The 22869-nt window shown below is 53.1% G+C and overlaps 2 protein-coding genes across 2 annotated transcripts; one reads left to right on the top strand and one right to left on the bottom strand.

Annotated features, from left to right (window-relative positions):
• The first annotated feature begins 5900 nt into the window (after positions 1-5900).
• Positions 5901-12371, top strand: POLR2I (RNA polymerase II subunit I). Its single transcript, XM_034792954.1, has 5 exons — positions 5901-6178; positions 7876-7949; positions 8975-9049; positions 9848-9899; positions 12161-12371. Exons 1-5 carry the CDS (start codon positions 6131-6133, stop codon positions 12221-12223), a joined length of 312 nt encoding a protein of 103 aa, XP_034648845.1. The 5' UTR covers positions 5901-6130; the 3' UTR covers positions 12224-12371.
• A 1622-nt stretch (positions 12372-13993) lies between these two features.
• Positions 13994-14982, bottom strand: OVOL3 (ovo like zinc finger 3). The gene is made up of 2 exons (XM_034792724.1): positions 14814-14982; positions 13994-14283 (listed from the first exon to the last, which is right to left on the bottom strand). Exons 1-2 carry the CDS (start codon positions 14926-14928, stop codon positions 13994-13996), a joined length of 405 nt encoding a protein of 134 aa, XP_034648615.1. The 5' UTR covers positions 14929-14982.
• Between the last annotated feature and the right edge of the window lie 7887 nt (positions 14983-22869).

The raw sequence follows: 22869 nt of genomic DNA, 5'->3' as shown, positions 1-22869 counted from the left end.
AAGACAAGCACACTTCTGGGAGCTGTTTTCAGGTAAACTTGCAGCTTTGGGACAGGTGATTCAGACCCTGGATCTGTGTCTGGAGCCAGACAGGAGTGTCTGGCTCAGGAAGACAGGGTGCTGGAGTCCCGAGCTGGCAGGGAAAACAGAAGCAGGGGTAGTCTTTGCACATCGGGTGGCAGCTCCCAAGGGGGTTTCTGTGATCCAACCCGTCACAGTAGTGTTATAGGTTGTAATTTCATATATATTGTTATGAGGCTGAAAATGTGTCCTCATGGCTTAAAACGAGCCCAGGCAAAACTCTCCAAGGGCAGAGGGGCAGTTCACACCTCATCAGGGCATGTATGGGACAAACCCAGCCCAGCCTCACAAGAACAAAGGACACTGGCAGAGGACGCGCAGTCCCAAACTGACCAAGGGAAGTCCAAAGGATCTATTGGACTCCCGAGTGAGTCACCCCCTTCCCTTGGTCAGTTTGGGACTGCGATGAGGTAATGCTCACCTGACCCTGAAGGGGTGGGGGGCAAACCCAAGAGGGAAGAAAGGACATGATAAAAGGGAGAGACATTTGCCATGCTCTTCCTCTCTCTTCCACCTCCGTCTACAGACACCACCACCAAGCAACTGAAGCGCTGATCAAAGGGGAGAGCCTGGCTGAAGAGCACCCAGCCAGCCTGTGGCGAGAAGCATCTAAGTTTGTAAGGGCACTGAAAGTGTTAAGATCAGCTTAGAATATGTGTGAAGACGCAGTGACTCACCCCTGCGGCGCCTCCTGCTGGTCGTCCAGGAATTAGCTCTTCTTACCAGCTCCAGCACATCCTCTGCCAGTGTCTCACCATTGCTGGCCCATGTCCCTCCCAGACCCTGATGCCCTTTTACCTGGGGTGCTGCCCCTCCAGGCAATATCCCACAGATCTGGGTCTCCCCTCCCCCAGGAAACCTCCACCCTCTATCCCCACCTTGCCTCAGCCTATGGGCTACTGCCAGTCATCATCCAGCCCCCTTTCACTGGGGCCGACTGCAGTCTATAAGCCAGTCATCATAGGCAAGGGAGGTTTTGACCTGCTGCCTTTCCCTGCAACCCAGTACCTCCAGGGGCTTTGTACCTGCAGCCTGGGGAGTTGCCAGCCTGGGGCACCCCAGTTCCTCTGGCCTTTCCCCAGCCCTGCTTCACTCCGGTGCCCTTTAGCACTCACTCAGGCAGCTAGGTCCATCTCCCTCCTCCGCTAGAGGGAGACTCTTGTGCCTGGCCCACTGCTCTCTTATAAGGGCCAGCTGGGCCCTGATTGGGGCGTGACCAGAGCTGAGGGTGCTAGGCCAATCCCCCAGCCACAGCCCGATTTACCTAGGAGTGGGGCAGCCGGAGTGAGCTGGAGCAGGGGGGTGGGGCAGGGGCATGGGGGAGCTGCCGGTGGGTGCTGAGCACCCACCAAATTTTTTCCATGGGTGCTCCAGCCCCGGAGCACCCAGGGAGTCGGCACCTATGTCTGGGATGCATAAGGGTAACAGCTTGAAAGTGCTGCTTGACCCGGTCCGCTCAGACTTGCTCTGTTAATGTGTGTGTGTGTGTGTGTGTGTGTGTGTGTAGAGCTCCATCTGAAAACACACGTGACACAAGCAGTACATTACAAGAATGACAGAACCCCCCACCCCCACCTCCACCCCAGAAGAATAACGCAAATAAATGAGCATACCCCAAAGTAACGGGCAAATCTGGTAACAGTGCTGAATAGAGCAGGACAATTACCTCTCATGTCTTACACACAACGTTCCATCTGCTTAGCATATCTAAAAGGATACGGAGAGTTGATTACAATGTATCAGTACCTTCATGGGAGAAAATACCAGGTACTAAAGGCTCTTTAAGCTACTGGAGGAAGGCAGAACAGGACTGATGACTGAAAGCCAGACAAATTCAAGTTAGAAAGATAGAAGGCACACATTTTTAATAGTAACAGAGAGTCCCATGGCACCTTTAAGACTAACAGATGTAATGGAGCATAAGCTTTTGTGGGTGATGCATGCGTCTGACGAAGTGGGTATTCACCCACAAAAGCTTATGCTCAATACATCTGTTAGTCTTAAAGGTGCCACAGGACTCTCTGTTGCTTTTTACAGGTCCAGACTAGCACGGCTAGCCCTCTGATTTTTAATAGTGCGGGTGATTAACCATTGGAAGGAAGTCCCAGGGGAAGCAGGGACTTCAAGTCCAGACTGGCTGCCTTTCTGGAAGATGCTTTAGTCCAGCACAAACTATTGGGTTGAATACAGGGGTAACTGGGTGCAATTCTCTAGCCCAGGGGTAGGCAAGCTATGGCACGCGTGCCAAAGGCGGCACGCGAGCTGATTTTCAGTGGCACTCACACTGCCCGGGTCCTGGCCACCGGTCCGAGGGGCTCTGCGTTTTAATTTAATTTTAAATGAAGCTTCTTAAACATTTTAAAAACCTTATTTATTTTACATACAACAATAGTTTAGTTCTATATTATAGACTTAGAGAAAGAGACCTAAAAACGTTAAAATGTATGACTGGCACGCGAAACCTTCAATTAGAGTGAATAAATGAAGACTCGGCACACCACTTCTGAAAGGTTGCTGACCCCTGCCCTAGCCTGTGCTATCCAGGAGGACAGACTAGATGAGCTGCCGGTCCCTTCTGGCCTTAAACTCTGGGAACCTCTGAATACGAAACCCAGGTAATCGGAAGCTACTCCTAGGAAATCCAAACCACTCCGGGTGCTCCAGATTGCAAGCGTTCAAGTTGTCTCTGGTGTGTCTTATACTTAGATCCTTGGGGACAGGGACTGTCTTTCTGGGCTATGCTTGCACAGTGCCTGGTATAGTGAGGTCCTAGCCCAAGACTGGGGTGCCTAGGGGCTACCGTAATACACCTAAGAGTAATAAAAATGTACAGCGCCTAGCACAATGGGGTATTGGTCTGTAACTACGGCTGCCAGGTGCTATTATACCAGGTAGCATAATAGGTATATTATGTCAAGTATCAGGAGGTAGCCATGTTAGTCTGTATCCACAAAAACAACAAGGGGTCCGGTGGCACCTTAAAGACTAACAGATTTATTTGGGCATAAGCTTTCATGAGTAAAAAAACCCCACTTCGTCAGATGCATGGAGTGAAAGTTACAGCTGCAGGCATCATATACTGACACATGAAGAGAAGGGAGTTACCTCACCAGTGGAGAACCAGTGTTGACAGGGCCAATTTGATCAGGGTGGATGTGGTCCACTCCCAATAATAGATGAGGAGGTGTCAATTCCAGGAGAGGCAAAGCTGCTTCTGTCATGAGCCAGCCACTCCCAGTCCCTAGTCAAGCCTAAATTAATGGTGTTAAATTTGCAAATTATGCAAATTATGCACAGCTCCTGATTCAGTGGAGGCCTGGGTGCTCCCATAATACACATAATAGCCGTAAAATGTATAGCACCGGGAACAATTGTAGCGGAGGCCTGGCCTGACGTGAGTAATTAACACCTGGAGGAAGGCATCATTTTTCGGACAATAGAATTAGGGATGTAGATAAATCATCCAGTGGAAAATAAGTAACTAGGTCAGTAGGTTAAGAAGACAGAATGTCTGAAACTAAGATAAAAAGGAGAACTCGCAGGGAGCTATTTCCTATGAACTAGCTAGCCTGGGATGTTAGGAATGTAGAGATGAGGTAAAGAAGAAGTCAAAGCCCTGGTCAGAGCGTGGACAGTGCGTGCTGCACAGGGATTGGTTCCTGCAAAGTAACCAAGCCAGTCCAAAAATGTGTGATGCAATGTCTGGTAAATGCAATGAGATGTGTGATGTATACAACAGGAGAAGGTTTCTGTGAGGGACCCTGCAGCCATCCCCCCTGCGTTTGAAACTGATCAACTCAGCGTAGCGCTGCGGTAAGCCAAACAAAGACACCTGAGTGACGGAGGCTGGAGTCGAACTGAGCTCTTGGGAAGCCGAGTGGAAAGGGGTCTCGGAGGGAATCCCAACAAGGAGGGCCTAGTCCAGTGGCTCTCAAACTTTTGTACTGTGTACCCCTCTCACACCGCGAGCCCCTGAGTGCGATCTGCCCTTATCAATTAAAAACACTTGTTTCTATCTTTAACACCATTGTAAATGCTGGAGGCAAAGCGGGGTTTGGGGTGGAGGCTGACAGCTCGCAACCCCCCATGTAATAACCTCATGACCCCCTGAGGGGTCCCGACCCCCAGTTTGAGAACCCCTGGCCTAGTCCAGGACTGGGGGTGCCCAGCCACTACCGTAATGCACCCAATAGCCATAAAAATGCCCAGCTTGTCACCTCTATCTGCCTCTTCCCAGGCAGGTGCTCCACAGAGGCAGGTGATAAGAGCAGAATCACCCTATTATCCCTCTTGCTCATAGGGAAGGAGCGGGGAGAAGGGGGCAGCGCCACCCTGAGCTGCTAGGTCCTTCAGTTCCCTCCTCCATCCCGGTGAGAATGGCTTTGGGAAGGGGAGAGAGCTCAGCCCGCCGCAGCGCGGCCGGTTCTCCTGCCGCAGGGAGCGGGCCAGAGGCGCGGGCAGCCAGTCGGAGGGCTCAGATATGCCGGAGGCCGGTGGCTCCAGCCCCAGCCCCAGATCCCACCACCGCGGGGCAAAACGTGGCACCGGTGATGTCACAACGGCGTTCGGTGCCGCATCACCAAGCGATGACATCACAATGTGGCGGTGTTGGGTCACTGGGCGATGACATCACAGTGGCGTCTCAAGACGTCAGGGCCACACCGACGTCATGGCAGCATCACCCGGGCGATGACATCACAGGGCAGCCTGGCCAGGGGGTGACGTCACTACCTGGCGCGGGTACGTCCCCCTCCCCCCCAGCCCGCCGGGCACGTGGAGGAGCCCTGGGCTCGGGCAGCCGCCGCCTTCGCTTCGGGCCTGTCTTGTCCCTGCTGGCGGCCCGTAGCGGAGCGGCTGAGGCGCGCCTGCGCAAACGCGGCCCAGGCCTAGGCGGAAGGCTTCTGAGCCTGCGCAGTGCGCGGCCTGGCGGGTGGCGCGGTTGCTATGNCTCTTGAATGAACTCACACAGGAAAAATGATAAAAGACAAAAACACCATGTCACCTGTGGGTGACCATTTTTCACAAAGTGATCACTCTGACTTCTCAGTCCGCATCCTCAAAGGAAACCTGCACAAAACCTTCAAAAGATGAACCTGGGAGCTTAAATACAGAACTCTGCTAGACACTAAAAATCATGGACTGAACAGAGATCCTGGATTTATGGCTTATTACAACAATCTACAACCCACTAACTTTCCTCCTAACCCCAGGCGCGCTCCCCCCCCCCCCCCCCCCGCTCTTCCCCTCCCCCCCCCCCCCCCCCCCCCCCCCCCCCCCCCCCCCCCCCCCCCCCCCCGGGCCCCCCCCCCTCCCCCCCCCGCGTGAGCTCCCCGCCCCCCCGCAGTTCCCATCCGCCCCGCAGGTGCCTGCTCCCCCCCCTCCCGTCTCCTGATCGCTCCCCACCCCTCTCCCCAGAGCGTGGGGAGCTGCCGGAGGCTTTTTGCCTTGTGATCAGGCCAGGCACGTGGCTTGGAACAAGAGACCCTAGAATAACACCAGGGGGCGTGTGGCTGGGTCCCCCCCCACGGCGAGCGGTCCTACAATAACATGCTCCTGGTGACAAGTATCCGAGGCGCAGCCCTGTTAGTCTGGCTCTGTAAAAAGCGACAGAGGGTCCTGCGGCACCTTCTAGACTCACAGCCGTACCGGAGCGTGAGCTGTCGTGGGGGAACGCCCACGCGTCTGACGAAGTGGGGATTCACCCACGAAAGCTCACGCGCCGATACGTCTGTTAGTCTAGAAGGTGCCGCAGGACCCTCTGATGCTCCTGGCACCCTGATTAAATGCAAAGGCCCCACAATAACAAACCCGTGTGTCTGCCGCCGGAGGAGAGAATCTACAGCAGCCAGCCGGGCGGCACGCTCCTACAATCCACACGGGACCCCACAATAACAAACCCGTGTCGTAGCTGCAGTAAAGACGGGGAGGGAATTTTTGCCTCCAAGGGTCTAATATAAAAAGCAAGGGAAGTGTATCTACCGCCTGCCCACTGACCCATGCAGGGACCTTGCTCCTCAGTGTTGTCCTTTGTGTTTGTAATAGCAACAACATGCTGTACCCCAAGGAAGACAAGGAAAACAGAATCCTGCTCTATGCGGTGAGTTTCAAATGGCTGAGGCCAAATTCAGCCCTGCTCTGAGCCCATTGAATGTAGCAGAGTTGGTCCAATTTCATACTGACTCCGCTGTTAGCCATCTCTCCCGCACAGTAAACCGAGGCGAGGGCTGATCTTGGCTTCCCGAGAGGAAGAAACCGCTTCAAAAGATCCTAGGGTTTAACCTCAGATGCACCTGGGCTGCTTTCTGCAATAGTCAACTGGAGCTTGCTATGGGAATTATCCTGCGCTCCCCTTCCAGGTCTGAGCCCACCCTCCCAGTCCTTTCCTTCTGAGAAAGCAGGGTGGGATTTCCTAAAGTGCCTAAAGCACTGATCCTCCAAGGTATTTCAATAACTCCCATTGATTAAGTGCCGAAATACCTTTGAGATCTGAGCGTGAAGTGATTTAGGAGTGCAAATCCCATTGAATGTCAGTAGGATTGATGCTCCTAAACCTCTTAAGCTCTTTTGACACTCCCTCCAACCCCAACAGAGGGAAGAGGTGATTCTTGGACTTGACGTGCCCGTTGCATTGATTTTTATAAGGGTTAACGGGGCTCATTAAACAACTAGTCACTGCTGTGTGTTAGGAAATGGTATGTATTTGGGGAGAGGTTTTCTCTGATTCCTACTGGCTTTTCCTCTTCATTTTACTTCCCTTCCCTCCAACCTCTTTTTCCTCCTGGCTATGGAGGGCTGAGGATAGCTTCCCCCTCTGATATGGGGATCCAGATCTCACAGCAATGGGTGTGTTAGGAATAGCTAGATAGGCGGTGAACTTCGTGCTGTCAACAGCGAATCATTAGGTTGAGGTGTTGCGCTCTTCCTTCTTTGCTCCCAGTTTCTGTCTGTGCAGGAATAAGGAGTCAAGCTCTAATAGTCCCTTCCCCACACACACATACATGCGCTATACCTCTGTGCTTCCTGTTTTGCCACAATGTCAGGGTTATACACCTCTACCCGATATATTGCTGTCCTCGGGAGCCACAAAATCTTACCACATTATAGGTGAAACCACTTATATCGAACTTGCTTTGATCCACCGGAGTGCGCAGCCCCTACCCCCGAGTCCTGCTTTACCGCGTTATATCCGAATTTGTGTTATATCGGGTCACGTTATATCGGGGTACAGGTGTATTTAGAATGGTTTAAGTAGAGATTTCCTGCCAGGAAAAGCAGTGAGAAATAAAGACACCAAGGGTATATCTTTACTGTTACCCTGGGCTCTTTCCCAGGTTTTACCCCCCAGCCTGCCCTTACCATCTACACAGAAAACCTCTGACCCATGTCTGGAAATGCATTAAGTCCAGGCTAGCTGGAATGGCTGGAGAGGGGATATTAGAGCCGGGCTCTTCTTTCACTTGGGTTAGAACCTGTCTACTTTGCAAAATCACTGTCTTGCTGATAGTCCTCCAGTGCCCTTCCCAAAATTCCCCTGCGAAGGACTGACTGGTTCTCCTGCAGTTAATATAGTTGACTGGGAAAGAATCCAAGACCTGATCTAGGCCAAGTTTGGTGCTCAGATCTGAGAACCAATCACCTGGGCTAACTGTGCTGTGAAGACCTACCTTCATGCAAGGAGGTGCATCTGATTGGTTATATTAGTGAGACTGAACAGAGCTTACTAAGGTAGCAACTTCCGATTGGATATCCCCATTCTAGGGTACATTTTATTTCTCTCTTGGTTTCCTTCCCAAGTGTCGAAACTGCGATTACCAACAGGAAGCCGACAACAGCTGCATCTACGTCAATAAGATCACCCATGAAGTGGAGTGAGTATGAGAGGCTCATACCTGATGCTGAACAAAGTCTGTGGCCATTCCAAGCCGTTGATGATCCCCTCCCCCATTTACCAAGCTGTTGCTTAAACACACCTCTCCTGGAGAGAATGTGGTGCAGTGGTCGGAGCCAACGGCTGGAGCCGTAACTGCGCTATCCCAGTTGTAAGCGTAACTGTGGCACCATGAATAAGAGTTTATCAAACGTTATTATAGTTTATCACAAATGTTAATGAGCAAAGATGTAAAAAGGAAGACAGACTAAAATAGTTTAAACACCTTCTTAATACAGTGTAAGAATTGTGTTAAGATTATGCCTGGTAAAGAAAAGAAATGAATGGATTAAAATTGATGTAGGGTTGGGGGTCAGGAATTCTCAGCTTTAGACTTGGTTTTGGGAGTGAGCATGGTCTAGTTGTCAGAAACAGGGGACTGGGAGCCGGGACTCCTGGGTTCTCTTCGTGGTTCTGGGTATGAGGGTGCTCTAGTGGTTAGTGCAGGGGAAGGTGCGTCAGGACTCCTGGATTCTGTCTCTAGCTCTGCCACACTGTGTGATGTTGGGCTAGTCACTTCACCTCTTAATGCCTGGTTTTCCCCCCCTGTTGAATGCGGGCAGCCCCATCCATCAGCGGGGTCATCATGAAGCACTTGAAATTGGTGCTGGACCGTAGAGGGGGAATATGGGTCCAGTTGCATGAAGGGTGATAAGCAGCTATTTCACCTAGTAGAAAAGGTCATAATAGCACCCAGTGGCTGGAAGTTGAAGCTAGACAAATTCAGACTAGAAATAAAGATGCATATTTTTAAGGGAGGGGAATTAACCATTGGAACAACTGGCCTAAGGACAGGGTGGATTTTCCATCACTTGAAGTATTGAGATCAAGACTGGTTGTCTTTCCTGTACGTCTGTCAGTCTGAACGCAGGGTGGAGTCGTATGATTATCACGGTCCCTGTCTGCCCTGAAGGCAGCTCATTACTCATAGATCCTTAGCTCCTAACAGATCTGTTTTCATTGCAGTGAATTGACACAAATCATTGCGGACGTTTCCCAGGACCCAACTTTGCCCCGGACAGAGGATCACCCATGTCAGAAGTGAGTGTTAAAAGAATGGCTGGCAGCAGGCTCCATAGGGGTTAAGTGTTTGGGGTGTGGAAATGGCCAGTGGCCTGAGGGTTACATGAACTGGTTAGCTCTGACATGCAAGATTTCCAAGAGTCTGAAGATAAACCAACACAGTCACTTATCTGGAAACCTCTAGCTACAGTCTCACAAGCTAAGCAGGATTTCCTGGTGGGGAGATCGCCAAGGAAAACCCTGGCCCCTCAGTAGGGAGGGCTGGCCCCTCCAACAAGGCAGCTCCATCTATCTAGAGGTGCCATTTCTCAGATGAAATGTTAAACAGAGAACCTCCCGACCTGTGACCATTAAAGATCCCAGGTCGGTTGTGTGTGTCCAGGCTTGGGTAATTGCATTCTGCCTCCTTAAATTCCCTGCACCATTTTACTAGCAGGTGGGATTGTGTCCATTTCCTGGACTCCCCTGCCGCCCCTTCTCCTCCGGCTTTCCTAAAACCCCTGCCCGAGCCGGCACTTCTGCACTGCAATTCATAGCTCTGCAGTCTGAGCCCTCAGGGGACTTTTATTGCAATGCTGATAGATCCTGGGATAGGAACTGTCTGTACGGAACCTATCACCATGGGCCCTGATCTTGACTGGGCTCTAGCCACAACTGTAATAAACATGGTTAACAATAACATCCTGTGTTTAACCACAAGACTCCCAGTGATCCTGCTGGTTTGTTCCCAGCTAAACACCTCTGCCAACCCAAATCCGTCCTCTCTGAGCTTACAACCCTACTCTGATACAATGCTGACCTGTCCCTTCTTTGCAGGTGCGGGCACAAAGAAGCAGTATTCTTCCAGTCTCACAGCGCAAGGGCTGAGGTGAGGGGATCTGCTCCTAGGTTTGGAATAACGTAGAGTTAGTTGGGGGCTTATTTACACGTACGTGCCTGTCTTGGGCCCATGTGGAGCGGTTTCAAAGTTGTAACAGGAGCCACTGGCTGGAAGTTGAAGCTAGATGGACTGGGCTGCATCCCATCAAGGAATGGATTAGTCTGAGTGTGATGCACCTCACCACCAGCTGCCCTTAGCATGAGGACGCTTGGTTTGTGCTTCCCAGGGTGTAGCTTTCCACCACCACCAGCCTCCCCTCTAGGCCTACGCAGGCCCTACCGTCTCTTTGCAGGTTAACAGCAGACACAGCAATCCTCAAGCATCCCCCTGTGGTGTCCAACCCCTGATCCACTGGCCGCTCACAGAACTCCCAGCTCCTCCCCACAGTACATCACAGCATATCAGTTACACCACAGAACACAGCTTCGCTCAACCCACAGCTCTTAATTTGTTTATAGAGAAAGCAAGAGTCAGGTCATCAAAGGATAGACATCAGAATTACTGGAAACACAGGGTTACATAGAAAATAAAACTATACCACGCATCCTAGAGCCTAAACTTAACTAAGACGACATTGTCGTGCCATAGAGCAAAAGCTCTCTCGAAATCCTTCCAGCATATTACAGCCAGGCCTGCCTGGGATCTTCCATTCATGAAACAAGCACGCGTTCCTCCTCTGTGGAGTTTGTCTTTACGGTTATAGTCCAAAACTCCATTGTCCGCACTTGCAAACAGGACAACCCCTGGAGACTCTGTGATCACTTGTTTAGCATTTTGCTCAGACTGTAAATGGTTGTCCATTGTGACCCATCCAGTACTCGCTTTACAGGTAGGCAGACAGCGAGATAAACAGCTCTTGCCTGAAAGAAACCCATTTCTCACCTTTTCTGGTGACAGGCCCCAAGCCACAGACCCTAAGAACATAATGTTCAGTATAGATACCCAGCTCCTTGCATATTATTGGTATGTACTTTTTGCAATGATTATGGACACCAGTGAGACACAGGCTTTTTGTAGAGACTTTGTGACACTCTTTGGAGAACTAGTAAGGTACCAGACCCAGGGGATCCCTGTAAACCTCATGCATTTTAATACAACTAAATGTATCCATCTGGGAACAACGAATGCAGGTCATCCTTAAAGGATGGGGGACTCTATCCTGGGAAGCAGTGACGCTGAAATAAATTTTGGGGGTGCGGGGGGATAATCAGCTGACTATTAGCTCGCAGTGCAATGCTGGGACCAAAAGAGCCTATGCGATCCTGGGATGCATAAACGGGAATCTCGTGTCGGAGCAGAGAGGTTACTTTCCCTCTGTGTTTGGCCCTGGCGTGACCGCTGCTGGGATCCTGGGTCCAGTTTTGGTGCCCACCATTCAAGAAGGATGTTGATGATAAATTGGGGTCAGAGAAAAGCCACAAGAATGCTCAAAGGGTTAGAAAACATGGCTTATTGCGATAGATTCAAGGAGCTCAATCTATTTAGCAGAACGAAGAGAAGGTGAAGGGGTGACTTGAGGGGTCTCTCAGTACTGACAGGGCGAACAAATATTTAATAAAAATGGGTTCTTCAGTCTAGCAGAGAAAGGTCTAACAGTCATACTCAGACTGACGCTGGAGAGCCACAAGTGGCCCTTTAATGTGGCTCTTGCGGCTCTTTGCAGCACATATTTAAACAATTAATTATTAACCAAATTATTAACCAATCAGGATGCTTGTAATATGTTATTAGCCAATTGTAGTTGATACAATAATATTTGGTCATTTTGCTGTGAGAATTATATATAACTCAATGTTTCCCATCCTACTCTTTCAATATGAATCTATAGTACTATAGAAAATGAAACAATGAATTCCCACGACTGTGGCTGTTTCGGGAAATGTTGCTTGCTAATCTGGCTCCTGAACCACTGAGGTCTGAGGATCTCTGGGCTAACATGCTCCCATGGCTGGAGGTTGAAGCTAGAGAAATTCAGACTGGGAATAAGGTATACATTGAACAGCGAGAGTAATTAGTCATTGGAACACGGGTCCTGGTGGAGTTTCCATCATGGACAATGTTTAAATCAAGATGGGGATGTGTTTCTAAGAGACCTGGGGCTGTTCTCTTGCTCAGGCTAGGATGGAGGTCAGACTAGAGGATCACAACTGGCCCTCCTAGCCTTGGAATCTGAGTCCCTGCACCCTCCACTAGTTGACATCAAGATGTTCCTGGGCCGCACTCAGTTGTTGCATTCTCCTGTTGTCTAGGACGCCATGAGGTTGTATTACGTATGCACCGCCCCGCACTGCGGCCACCGCTGGACTGAATAAAGGGGCAGCCGTTTGAGACCTGACATCACTTCTGACCCCCGGTTGTTAGAAACACTTGGGCTCTGTTCCCATCTTGGAAGAGCCTCTGTTCCTGGTTCTATCTAACCATTGTATTTTTGTTAATAAAAAGGTTTTATTTTTCAAGTCACACCAGCACGTACTTCTGTGAAATCGGGCCTGTTGTAGCCTAAGAGTGTGTCTTCACTACCTTATTAACTAGAGGGACCTGCCTCGCGGGAGATAGGGCACAACCCCTTGGGCAGGATGGGTCACCTTGCTCTACTTTTTCAGGAATAGAGCTAAAGAAAGGATCTGTTAAGAGCTACAAGCTGCTGGGTGAGGATTATACCACAGTAAAGGAAATTAGAACAAACAAGTTGTGTCCCATTGCAGTGAATACTCCAGGCTCTGAAAAGGTGATGCTGCCGGTACTGTTTTTAGGGATCCGCCCTCTCAAAGGCCCCTCAGCTTTGTTGTCCTTTCAGCTCTTTCCTGGTTGAAGGTTTTCTTTGTTGCTACCAACAGGCGGCTGTCTCACCAGGAGAGCAGCGGATGTGTTTCAGCTACCGTGACCCCTTCCCCTGCAGCAGCTGCTCATTAGGAACACAAGGACCAGCCAGACAGGCTCAGACCTGAGGCAGGTAGCCCACGCTCCTGGCTCTGATAGGGGCCAGGACCAGTCGCTTCAGCGGAAAATGTAGGCACCTAGCGGTGGCAGTTGTGGAATAATCTGCCCCCACCCGAGATCTCGCCTGATCTCTATTAGGGATCAGCTTAAACAATGCAGCAGGAGGTTTGTCCCCTTGCCTAACGCATGAACTCTGGCTATTCTCCATGGAAACATCCAGTCGTTTTTGGACTTAGCAGGATCCTATGACAGAGAGTTCCACAGGCTAAATAATGCATTATGTGACAAAGCACTTCCCCCTTTATCCTTGTGTTATGAGACAGGGAGAACAGAAGCTCCTACTTTCCCTTCTCTCTCCCATCTCTGCTTATTTGCATCCTAAACGTTAGGATCTCTCTTCCTCGGAGAGTGTTTCCAGACCTCTGATCCGTCTCCGAATCCCCTCTCATTCTAACGAGGCTGGACACTCCACCTGTGTTTAGAAAAGACCTCGCTGGGAGGGCTGAGCGCCGTCAAACAACGTGGGGAAATCAGGGGAGATCACTGCGGGACGCTGTAGTTCAGAGAATCGGTGACAGCATGCTGAAGGACTGGAAAACAGGCCTTCTCGCGAAAGGCACTCAAGCTCATCAAAGAGAAGGCAAAGAGGTGACTTGCTCACAGCCGGAGAGTACTTACGTTGGGAACAGAAGTTGGGTAACAGAGGGCTCCTCAATCTAGCAGGCAAAGATCGAACAAGATCCGCTGGTTGGAAGCTGCAGCTTGACAAACGGACTAGAAATGTTTTACAGGGAGGCGGATCAGCCACTGTACGGGATGTAGGGCTGTGACGGAGCCTCCCACGTGGACTGTTTTTCTAAGAGCTCTGCTCTCCTTCAAACAGGAACCAATTCCAGGCAGCCCGAGGGCCTGTGTTATACAGAGGCCTGACTCAATGATTACAAGGATCCCTTCTGGCCTTAAGCTCTGTGAATCGATGAAAAGGTCCCAGTAGATTCTTGTCCCTTAGAAGGGGCTTGGCTGTAGGGAACAATCCTTACTAGCCCTGTTGGGTGGCTAGATATCCCCTGGAGCAGATTGCTGGGGGATCCCAGCATGCACTGGTGCTGGAAGTCCCACTGCACGAGGCTCTGGGCCCTGCCTCAGGCGTAGTAGCCGCCGGGGTAGAGGAGGAAGCGGAGGGAGGCGGCGCCCTGCTTGCGGAGGTACTTGCGCAGCAGGGCGTTGCCGGGGTGGAGCCGCCGCACGTGGCCGTAGTACTCATCGCCGGCGGCGCAGGTGAAGCCGCACTCCTCGCAGACGAAGAGCTTGGCGCGCCGCTCGCGGTAGGCGTAGTTCTGCTGCACCCCGTGGATCTTGCGGAGGTGGGACTCCAGGGAGCAGCGCTGGGTGAAGGCCTTGGCGCAGACGTGGCAGCGGTAGGGGCGGATGCCTGCAGCGAGGGGGCCGGGGTTAGGGGACAGAGAGAACCCAGGACCTAACCTCTCTCCCGTCCACACACAAACCTTCCCCCCCAAATCGGGGGGTGTCAACGCAGGCTAATGGGCACAGAAGCAGGATGATCCGGGGTAGGGCACCAACCGAGCACTTGGGAGACCTGGGTTCTGGTCCCTGATTTGCCCCAGAGACGGACCTTGGCTGAATCCCACCTACACACAACTCTCAGATCTGGCTTTGCCGGCGCTTTAAACTCGGACTAGCTGGGTTCTGCTCTAACCTGCCCACTTTGTGCAGCGTGGACCCAGGCTACTTACCTGGGGTGCTGGTGGTCCTCCAATGCTTTCCCACAATTCCCCTGGGGCTGCCTTTGCCTGCCATTCCACCTAGCTCCCCTCTCCTGCCCCGGGAGTCCACAAGGGAGAGGGAGAAGGAGCCTAATTATAAGGGACCTAGGCAGAAGGGAGGGACTGAGCCGAAGAGCCTCCCCCTTTTGCTGCTTCCCAAGCGCAGCCCCAGCCTCACCGGTGTGGGTCCGCGTGTGTCTCTTCAGATCGAAGGTGTCGTTGAAGCCCTTGCCGCAGTACCGGCAGACGTGCTTCTTGACCGAGCTGTGGCACTTCAGGTGGCGGGTCAGCATGCGCTGCAGCGGGAAGGCCTTGCTGCACACAGGGCAGGGGAAGTCACCCGGCCCCTGGGGGCCTTTCCCCTGCAAAAGGGAGCGGGGGGTGGGGAAAATGGAGCAGGTGGGGAGCACTGCCCCGGCCGGCCCCTGACAGCTGCTGAGCCAAGCGGTGTCGCTTGTTGGCTTGAAAATCTGTATGCCCCCGCTTTCCCTTCCCCCCCCCATGCCAGGGGCTCTCTGTGCCCCCACGTTCCTCCTCCCATGCCAGGGGCTCGGTGTGCCCAATCCCCTTTTCCCACCTGTCTCGGGGGAAGAAAACACCCCATGTTTCCACAACCAGGGTCATGGCAGCTATTGGGATCTTCCCCTCACGGCTGATTACGATCTAACCCTGGTCGCGCCTGAGGGGGAGCGTGATCACAACCCTACAGTAAGGGGAGAGGGGTGTGGCCCACCCTATGCAGGCACACGGGCAGCCATGCTGGGTCTGGTTTTACTCTGACAGCCCCAGGGGCTTCGAAGGAGCTGTACCGGCTGGAGCGAAACCTCCTCCCTCCAGCCTGGGAGAAAGGTTTTCTATCCTGGGTACTCACTACATTTCCCCTTTGGGCAAGGTCATGAGGTGCAGAGGTTTAGCGCAAGCAACAGGGAATGGGGGGGGTGGTCTATTGCTGGCTTCTCCACTGACTCACTCTGAAGCTTGGTCCTCAGCCATGGCCATACGACCCAGGAGTCCCGATTCTCAGTCACCCCGAACTGCTAAACCCTCTCCCCAGAGCTGAGGACAGAACCCAGGCGTCCCGAGTCCCAGCCCGGCCCCCACCCTAACCACTAGTCTCCCCTCCCCTCTCAGAGCTAGGAACAGAACCCAGGATCCTCACCCAACCCCCTTACACCCCACAGCTGGAGACAGAACCCAGGAGTCCTGACTCCCAGCCCGACCCATGTTAACCCACTTGACCTCACTCACCCGTCAGAGCCAGGAGTAGACCCCAGGAGTCCAGATTGGTATTCATCTGCTCAAACTGCTAAACCATTCCCCAGAGCTAAGCATAGAACCCAAGAATCCGGACTCTTCGTCCCCCACACCCCCTCTAGCACACTTCGCCCCCAGCCAGGAATAGAACCCAGGAGTCCTGGCTCCCAGTCCCCCTCCCCGCTCTTACCAAATAGCCCCCACACTTTACCTTCGCTCTAGGGTATTTCGTTGCAGTATCAGGGGGCAGCAGGTTTGGACGGGGCCTGGGGGAATTCCTCTGACTTGGTCCGTCCCAGCCGCTCTTCCTGTCCTCTGGGAACGCCCCCGAGGCTGGGGGGCCGATGCTCATGCTGGCCTCTGGAAGGTCAAAACGCACATGACTTTAGACTTCCCTTGCTTCTGGGTGGAAATCAGGCACGGAGAGAGAGGCAGGTGGGGTGGGATCAGTGGGGGAGGCATGATGGGCAGTTGGGGGGCACAGGTTGGGGGTCAGTGTGCATGTGGGGAAATCCCCTGAAAGAATCGCTTCCTGCGGGGTATCATCCTGGATTCACAGTCCTCAGCAGCCCCATGAAAAGCACCCAAAGGGGCAGGTTAGACTGCCCTGTGCCCATACATCCAGCCAGCCAGCCAGGCCGCCACGGCACCACAGTCGGGACACCATGGCCATTACGTGGGAGGGAGTTGGACGGCTCAGGCTAGAACGAATCTTCCCTCGTGGCCACTGGTTCAAATCCCACCCAAGGCTCTCTGTTCCCTGTGCGGGCTAGGTGGGGGGGGCCTTATGGGAGGCAGGGCCAGGTCACAAAACCCACCCCTGTTGTCCCTGCCTCATTCACAGTCTGATCCCAGAGGCTGGGAGATGGAGCGCCCTTCTGCCCCAGAGCGGGTGCAGCTCCCTGGGCTGGGCACTTGGAGGGTAAGCAGAGAATATCAGAGCGGTGAATCTGGCCCCTTTCGCCAGCATTAAGAGTGGCCCATGCCCTGAAGTAAGTAGAATCCCCCACCACCCACCAAGGGTAATAAACTAGGCACCTACCTGGGACATAGGCATCGCCCCGGAGCTGGTCCGAGAGCTCTCCCCAGTCCTGGGATCCCAGCGTGGCTGCCCGGTGTCTTTTCACGAGGAAAGCCTTTGGCATGACGGATGCAATTACAGGCTTAGCCAGGGAAGTTCTCAGCAGTCCCCGTGGACCATTCCCCCACCTCGACGTTCCTTGTCCGACACCCCGTTGCCAGGAGTAATAGGGGCGCCGGGGAGCAAGTAGAAATGGGAACGCCTTTGGTACAGGCAGGCGGCAACACGGGGTCTAGTGATCGAGAAGCAGCCGATCGCAAAGAGCACCAAGCATCTTCAAAGAACCACGGATGCGTCATGCTCCCCCCAAGGTGGCACGGTCTCCATTTTACAGATAGAGAAAGTGAGGCACAGAGAAGGGGAACTGACTCCGTCAAGCTCTCAGGACCCAAGAGTCCAAGCTCCCAGCCCCCCTGCTCTAATCACTAGACCCCACTCCCCTCCCAGAGCTGGCGATAGAACCCAGGAGTCCTGGCTCCCAGCCCCCCTGCTCTAACCACTAGATCCCACTCCCCTCCCAGAGCTGGCGATAGAACCCAGGAGTCCTGGCTCCCAGCCCCCCTGCTCTAACCACTAGACCCCACTCGCCTCCCAGAGCTGGCGATAGAACCCAGGAGTCCTGACACCCAGTTCCCTGTTCTATGCACTAAAGCAATCCAAGCGTCTAATCTAATCCATTGCTCTAACATCCAGACACGCCGCTTCCCTGCTGTGAGGTGCGTCACTACTTATTACCCTCTTTTGACACATGGGGAAACTGAGGCACGCCCATTCAGTGCGGCTAGTCTCGGGTCACATCACAGTAGGATTAGAAGTTAAAGTTCCCAGAACTATGCTCAGTGCCCTGGCCTGCCTGTCAAGCAAATAAATATGGATAGCAGCGCCCTCCCAGCTCAATCTTCTCCTGCAAAGCTACCACCTACCCTCCAGATCAGCAGGACAGGGAGAGTGTGTGTGTATATGTGTGTGTTTATATAGACACTGATGGCAATGAGGATTTGAATTGCCCGAGCGGGCCAGGAATACGAAGCCTCGTTCTTTGCATGCTCCGTGCTCTTAGCTGCCAACAAAATAAAACCCTCCATCCTCTTCATGCAAATCTACAGCTCCGGCCCCAGGCGGAATCGCTGACGGTTACCTGCCCTTTGTCAGCAGGCTCGGATGGAAAGCGGGCTCGCGCCGCATGGGTGATCAGAATCCGGCCTTGTTAACTGCACATCTAAGGGACCCACCCGGCTCCCGCTCCTGTAGCATTTGAGCACTTTGCCCTATTCAATGAAGTCACCCTCACAGCCATCTTGTGAGGCTGCGATAGGGCAGGTGCAGACCTGAGACAAAGGCCCAGCTTCTCCGAGGGTCTGGAAATGAATGGGAGTTAGGTACCCAAACACCCGAGGATCTGGGCCCAGGTCACACAGGGAACCGTGGCAGAGCAGGGGCTTGGACCCAGGTCTTTCACAGCCTAGGGTAGTGCCCCAAAGCACGAGGCCATCATTCCGCAAATTAACACCCCTCCGATTGGATTCCTTCCAACCCAAATCAAGCCAGACATGCTTGGAGAAAACCATTCCTGCTCAGATCATTTTGGACAACCCTGGGGACCGGGAATGGGAGAGTGAGTCTTCTGGACTCCCTGCCAGACCCATACATCACCCACTCCAACCCAGACTGGGCGCCCTTGGAACCGAGACGGGGGTTCCCAGCCACACTCTCGGACCTTCACCGCGCTGGAGCAGCAGGACTTAGCGAGTTACTGCATGGCAAGTTGGCATGCTGTAGATTTACATCCTGGCTTGCCACACACTAAGGATATGTCCACACTGGCAGCATTACAGCGTCGGCAGTTACAGCGCCGCTCAGAGCGCGCTGAAGGGAAACCGCTGTTGTGTGTTCACACCATCAGCTGCCTGCCCTATCGCATGTTACCACTTGCGGCACTTGACGCGGTATTCGGAGCGGTGCACTCTGGGCAGCTATCCCACAGAGCATCTCTTCCTCTTCTGCTGCTAAGAGTTGTGGGAAGGCAGAAGGGGTCGTGGGGCATCCTAGGTCCTGTCCCAATGCCCCATGATGCATTGCTTCGCATCCCATCAATCCATGTGCTTCCATCCGCATTTGGCGCCATCTTTCAATGGTTTGTGTACTGCACGCTCTGCAGGAATGGATCCCGCACTCTTGACCAATATGCTGCTCGCTCTGACTAACACATCACAAATGGCAGTGGAGTTCTTCCTTAAACTACAAAGGCAAGAGGAGTGTGACACTGATCTCGCCACGCGTAGTAGCTACGACACGAGAGTGCTTGTGGCATTCACAGAGGTGCTAACCACAGTGGAACGTCGCTTTTGGGCTTGGGAAACAAGCACTGAGTGGTGGGATCACATCGTCATGCACGTCCGGGATGACGAGCAGTGGCTGCAGAATTTTCGCAGGAGGAAAGCCACATTCATGGGACGGTGTGATGAGCTCACCCCAGCCCTGCGGCACAAGGACACGAGAATGAGAGCTGCCCCATCGTTGGAGAAGCGCGTGGTGACTGCACTGTGGAAGCTGGCTACTCCACACTCCTACCGATCAGTCGCTAACCAGTTCGGAGTGGGAAAGTCGACCGTTGGACTCGTGTTGACAGAAGCGTCCAGGGCCATTAATTGCATCCTGCTCCGAAAGACCGGGACGCCAGGCAACGTGCGTGACATTGTGGATGGCTTTGCACAAATGGGCTTCCCTAACTGCGGCGGGGCAATAGATGGCACACATATTCCAATTCTGGCACCAGACCACCTAGCCACCAAGTACATTAATCGGAAGGGGTATTTCTCAATGGTTCTCCAGGCGCTTATGGATCACCGTGGGCGTTTCACGGACATTAACGCAGGCTGGTCCAGAAAGGTACATGACGCACGCATCTTTCGGAACACTGGCCTGTTCAGGAAGCTGCAAGCAGGGACTTTCTTCCCGGACCAGAAGATCACTGTAGGGGAAATGGAATGCACATTGTGATCCTGGGAGACCCTACCTACCCTTTAATGCCGTGACTTATGAAGCCGTACACGGGGCAACTTGACAGCAGCAAGGAGCGGTTCAACAACAGGCTGAGCAAGTGCAGAATGACTGTTGAGTGTGCTTTTGGCCGTTTAAAGGCCCGCTGGCGCTGCCTCTATGGGAAGCTGGACGTGGCTGATGACAATATTCCTATGCTTATAGCCGCGTGCTTTATGCTCCATAATATTTGTGAAGGGAAAGGTGACAGCTTCACACAGCACCTGGAGGCTGAATTTGAACAGCCAGAGACCAGGGGTATTAGAGGGGCGCAGGGTGGGGCCTTACTTCCGCGCTGCCTTCAGAGGTGGGTGCCTGGCCAGCAGCTGCCTTCCGGCTGCCCAGCTCTGAAGGCAGCAGCACAGAAGGAAGGGTAGTAATACCGTAACCCCCCTGCAATAGCCTTGCGACTCTCCCCACTGAAACCGTGAAATGTACGATTTAAAAAATCCTGTGACTATGAAATTGGATCTAGACTGTTCTCAGTGGTGGCAGATGACAGAACAAGGAGCAATGGTCTCAAGTTGCAGTGGGGGAGGTCTAGGTTGGATATTAGGAAACACTATTTCACTAGGAGGGTGGTGAAGCACTGGAATGGGTTCCCTAGGGAGGTGGTGGAATCTCCATCCTGAGAGGTTTTTAAGGTCAGGCTTGACAAAGCCCTGGGTGGGGTGATTTAGTTGGGGATTGGTCCTGCTTTGAGCAGGGGATTGGACTAGATACCTCCTGAGGTCCCTTCCAACCCTGATAGTCTATGATTCTATAAGGATCAGAGATGCCTTGAGGCAGCAATTTAAAGCTGAAAGCCACTAATCTGTGTCGCTATGCTCGGGAGTGCAGTGCTTGTAATGCTAGGAGGAGAATGTGATTGGTGCAGATGATGCACTATGAAGGTGTAAAAAAATTGCCTGTGGTTTTGCGGGGCTCTGTTTGCTTTCAGTGAATGGAATACAGCTTTCAAACCAAAACAGTTCTTTTATTAAAAAACCATCACCAGAAGAGGAGAGAAACAAACAAAAAAACCCTACATCAGCACTGAGGGGGAGGTGGGATCCCAGGATGGTTAAACATTTGTGTATGTCCAGGTATCATCTCTAACCTTCTCCTTTGGAGTACAGTGCAGTGGGTACTACACTTCAGCAGAGCAAAACTGCAGAGGGACGGGTGTTGAGTGCAGTGGGTACTGGGAGTCCGCAGGGATGGGGCAGGAGTGGAACGCAGCGGGTACAGACTGGAGCCAGGAGGTTGATAAGAGTGCGTTGGCGGTGTGTGGGAGCAGATGGGAAAGAGTTTTGCGACAGCGGCTGCAGGGGAGGGCAGGCGCGGAGCTGCTCAGTTTGCAGTGCTCTTAGCGCCTGGCGCTCCATAACGTTTAAGAGCCGCTCCGTGGCTTCGTTCTGGCGCTCCGCGTTCTCCTTTCAGTCCCTCTTCTCGCTATCCGGCCACTCCTTCAATTCTTGTTTTTCGGCCGCGGAGTGCATCACGACCTCGCGCAGAAAGTTCTTCGTGGCCACTTGCTAATTCTGTGCAGCCGTTCAGCCGGCGATAACAAAGAGGGAGGCTGGGCTCTCAAGGTCATATCTGGGAAGCCAAAATACAATATTTTACAGAAGCAGTATTGTTTGCAACACACAGAGCCCTGATTGAAAACACAGCCACTATTCACACACCTGTCACTAACTGGCTGACCCCAGGCAAGCACACATGAGCCACCAGACCCACACAATAGTGAGTAACCGCAGGGGCAGGGGAAATCACTCTTCCCGGACCCTGCTGTACACTGGGCACGTGGCTCTTGGGAAGAGCCAGCACTGTAGGGGGGGGCCTGATAATCATTCCTGTCCCCACATTTTCCACCGGCTGTGTTCATATCTCGCTCCTGAGGGCGAGCAGGGAATCGAGGGAGGGTCTTCTCCAAGACTGGGGCTTCTGCCCTGGGCCTTACGCGGCTCACCTGTGTGCAGCAATGGTCCCTCCCAGTGACAGCAGAGCGGCGCGCGAAAGTTACCCTTCATGGGGGCAAGAAACAAAGCAGTTCTGCCAAAGAACCTGCGGCAGCGGATTGCCCAGTGTCTCCATGAGAGTTTCCTAAAGATCTTGGAGGCAGATTCCTGTGAAGTGAGGGAGTCAATCAACACCCTGTTCTGCCGCTCTGACTAGGCATCTGGTGGTACGCGCATCACACAGACACAAGCCCGCTTTCTGCAACCCTCCTGCCCCCAACAACTCGCTTCAGCGATTCCCAAAACCAAAGCCACTTACCAGGGGCTTCCTCTCCTGTTTGCGCTTCACCAAGATCCGACAGCTGTGACCGGCTAGCCTCCTCCAGAGAACTCCAGGCTGCATGCATCTCTGACCTCCGAGTCGTCCTCTGCCTCTGGGTCCCCCTCCAAAGCCTCGTCCAAGATTTCCTCCTCCTGGCTCGCTCTACTCTCGACTGGCACGTGAGCCGCCGAAGTATCCACAGTGGCCTTCGCAGTGGAGGTGGGGTTGCCACCAAGTATTGCGTCCAGCTCTTTGTAGAACCGGCAGCTCTCGGGAGCAGCACCGGAGCGGTGGTTTGCCTCCCACGCCTTATGGTAGGCGTTCTGCAGCTCCTTCACTTTGACCCTGCACTGCAGTGTGTACCAGGCATGGCCCCTTTCGAACATGCATTGTGGAATATGTCCATAGGTGGTAGAATTCCTGCAGCTGGGACTGGACAGCCTCCTCTCCCCAAATGCTGATGAGGTCCAGCAGCTCGGTATTGCTCCAAGCAGGGGATCGCCTGGTGCGTGGAGCAGGTATGGTCACCTGGAAAGATGCGCTGAGAACACTGCACGCGTCACCGAGCAAACAGGAAGGGGACTTTCAAAATTCC

This window comes from Trachemys scripta, chromosome 16, assembly GCF_013100865.1.
Source record: "Trachemys scripta elegans isolate TJP31775 chromosome 16, CAS_Tse_1.0, whole genome shotgun sequence".
Lineage (NCBI taxonomy): Eukaryota > Metazoa > Chordata > Testudines > Emydidae > Trachemys > Trachemys scripta.
This window is presented reverse-complemented; position numbering and strand designations above follow the sequence as displayed.

What these genes read in the sequence shown, in the direction of transcription:
- OVOL3 (XM_034792724.1), bottom strand. Translation starts at nt 14,928, where the DNA reads ATGCTGACCCGCCACCTGAAGTGCCACAGCTCGGTCAAGAAGCACGTC. An exon ending in ACACACGCGGACCCACACCG is followed by an intron (nt 14,284 to 14,813) that starts GTGAGGCTGGGG and finishes CCCTCGCTGCAG; the next exon opens with GCATCCGCCCCTACCGCTGC.
- POLR2I (XM_034792954.1), top strand. Translation starts at nt 6,131, where the DNA reads ATGCTGTACCCCAAGGAAGACAAGGAAAACAGAATCCTGCTCTATGCG. An exon ending in AAGATCACCCATGAAGTGGA is followed by an intron (nt 7,950 to 8,974) that starts GTGAGTATGAGA and finishes TTTTCATTGCAG; the next exon opens with TGAATTGACACAAATCATTG. An exon ending in CTCACAGCGCAAGGGCTGAG is followed by an intron (nt 9,900 to 12,160) that starts GTGAGGGGATCT and finishes CCTGTTGTCTAG; the next exon opens with GACGCCATGAGGTTGTATTA.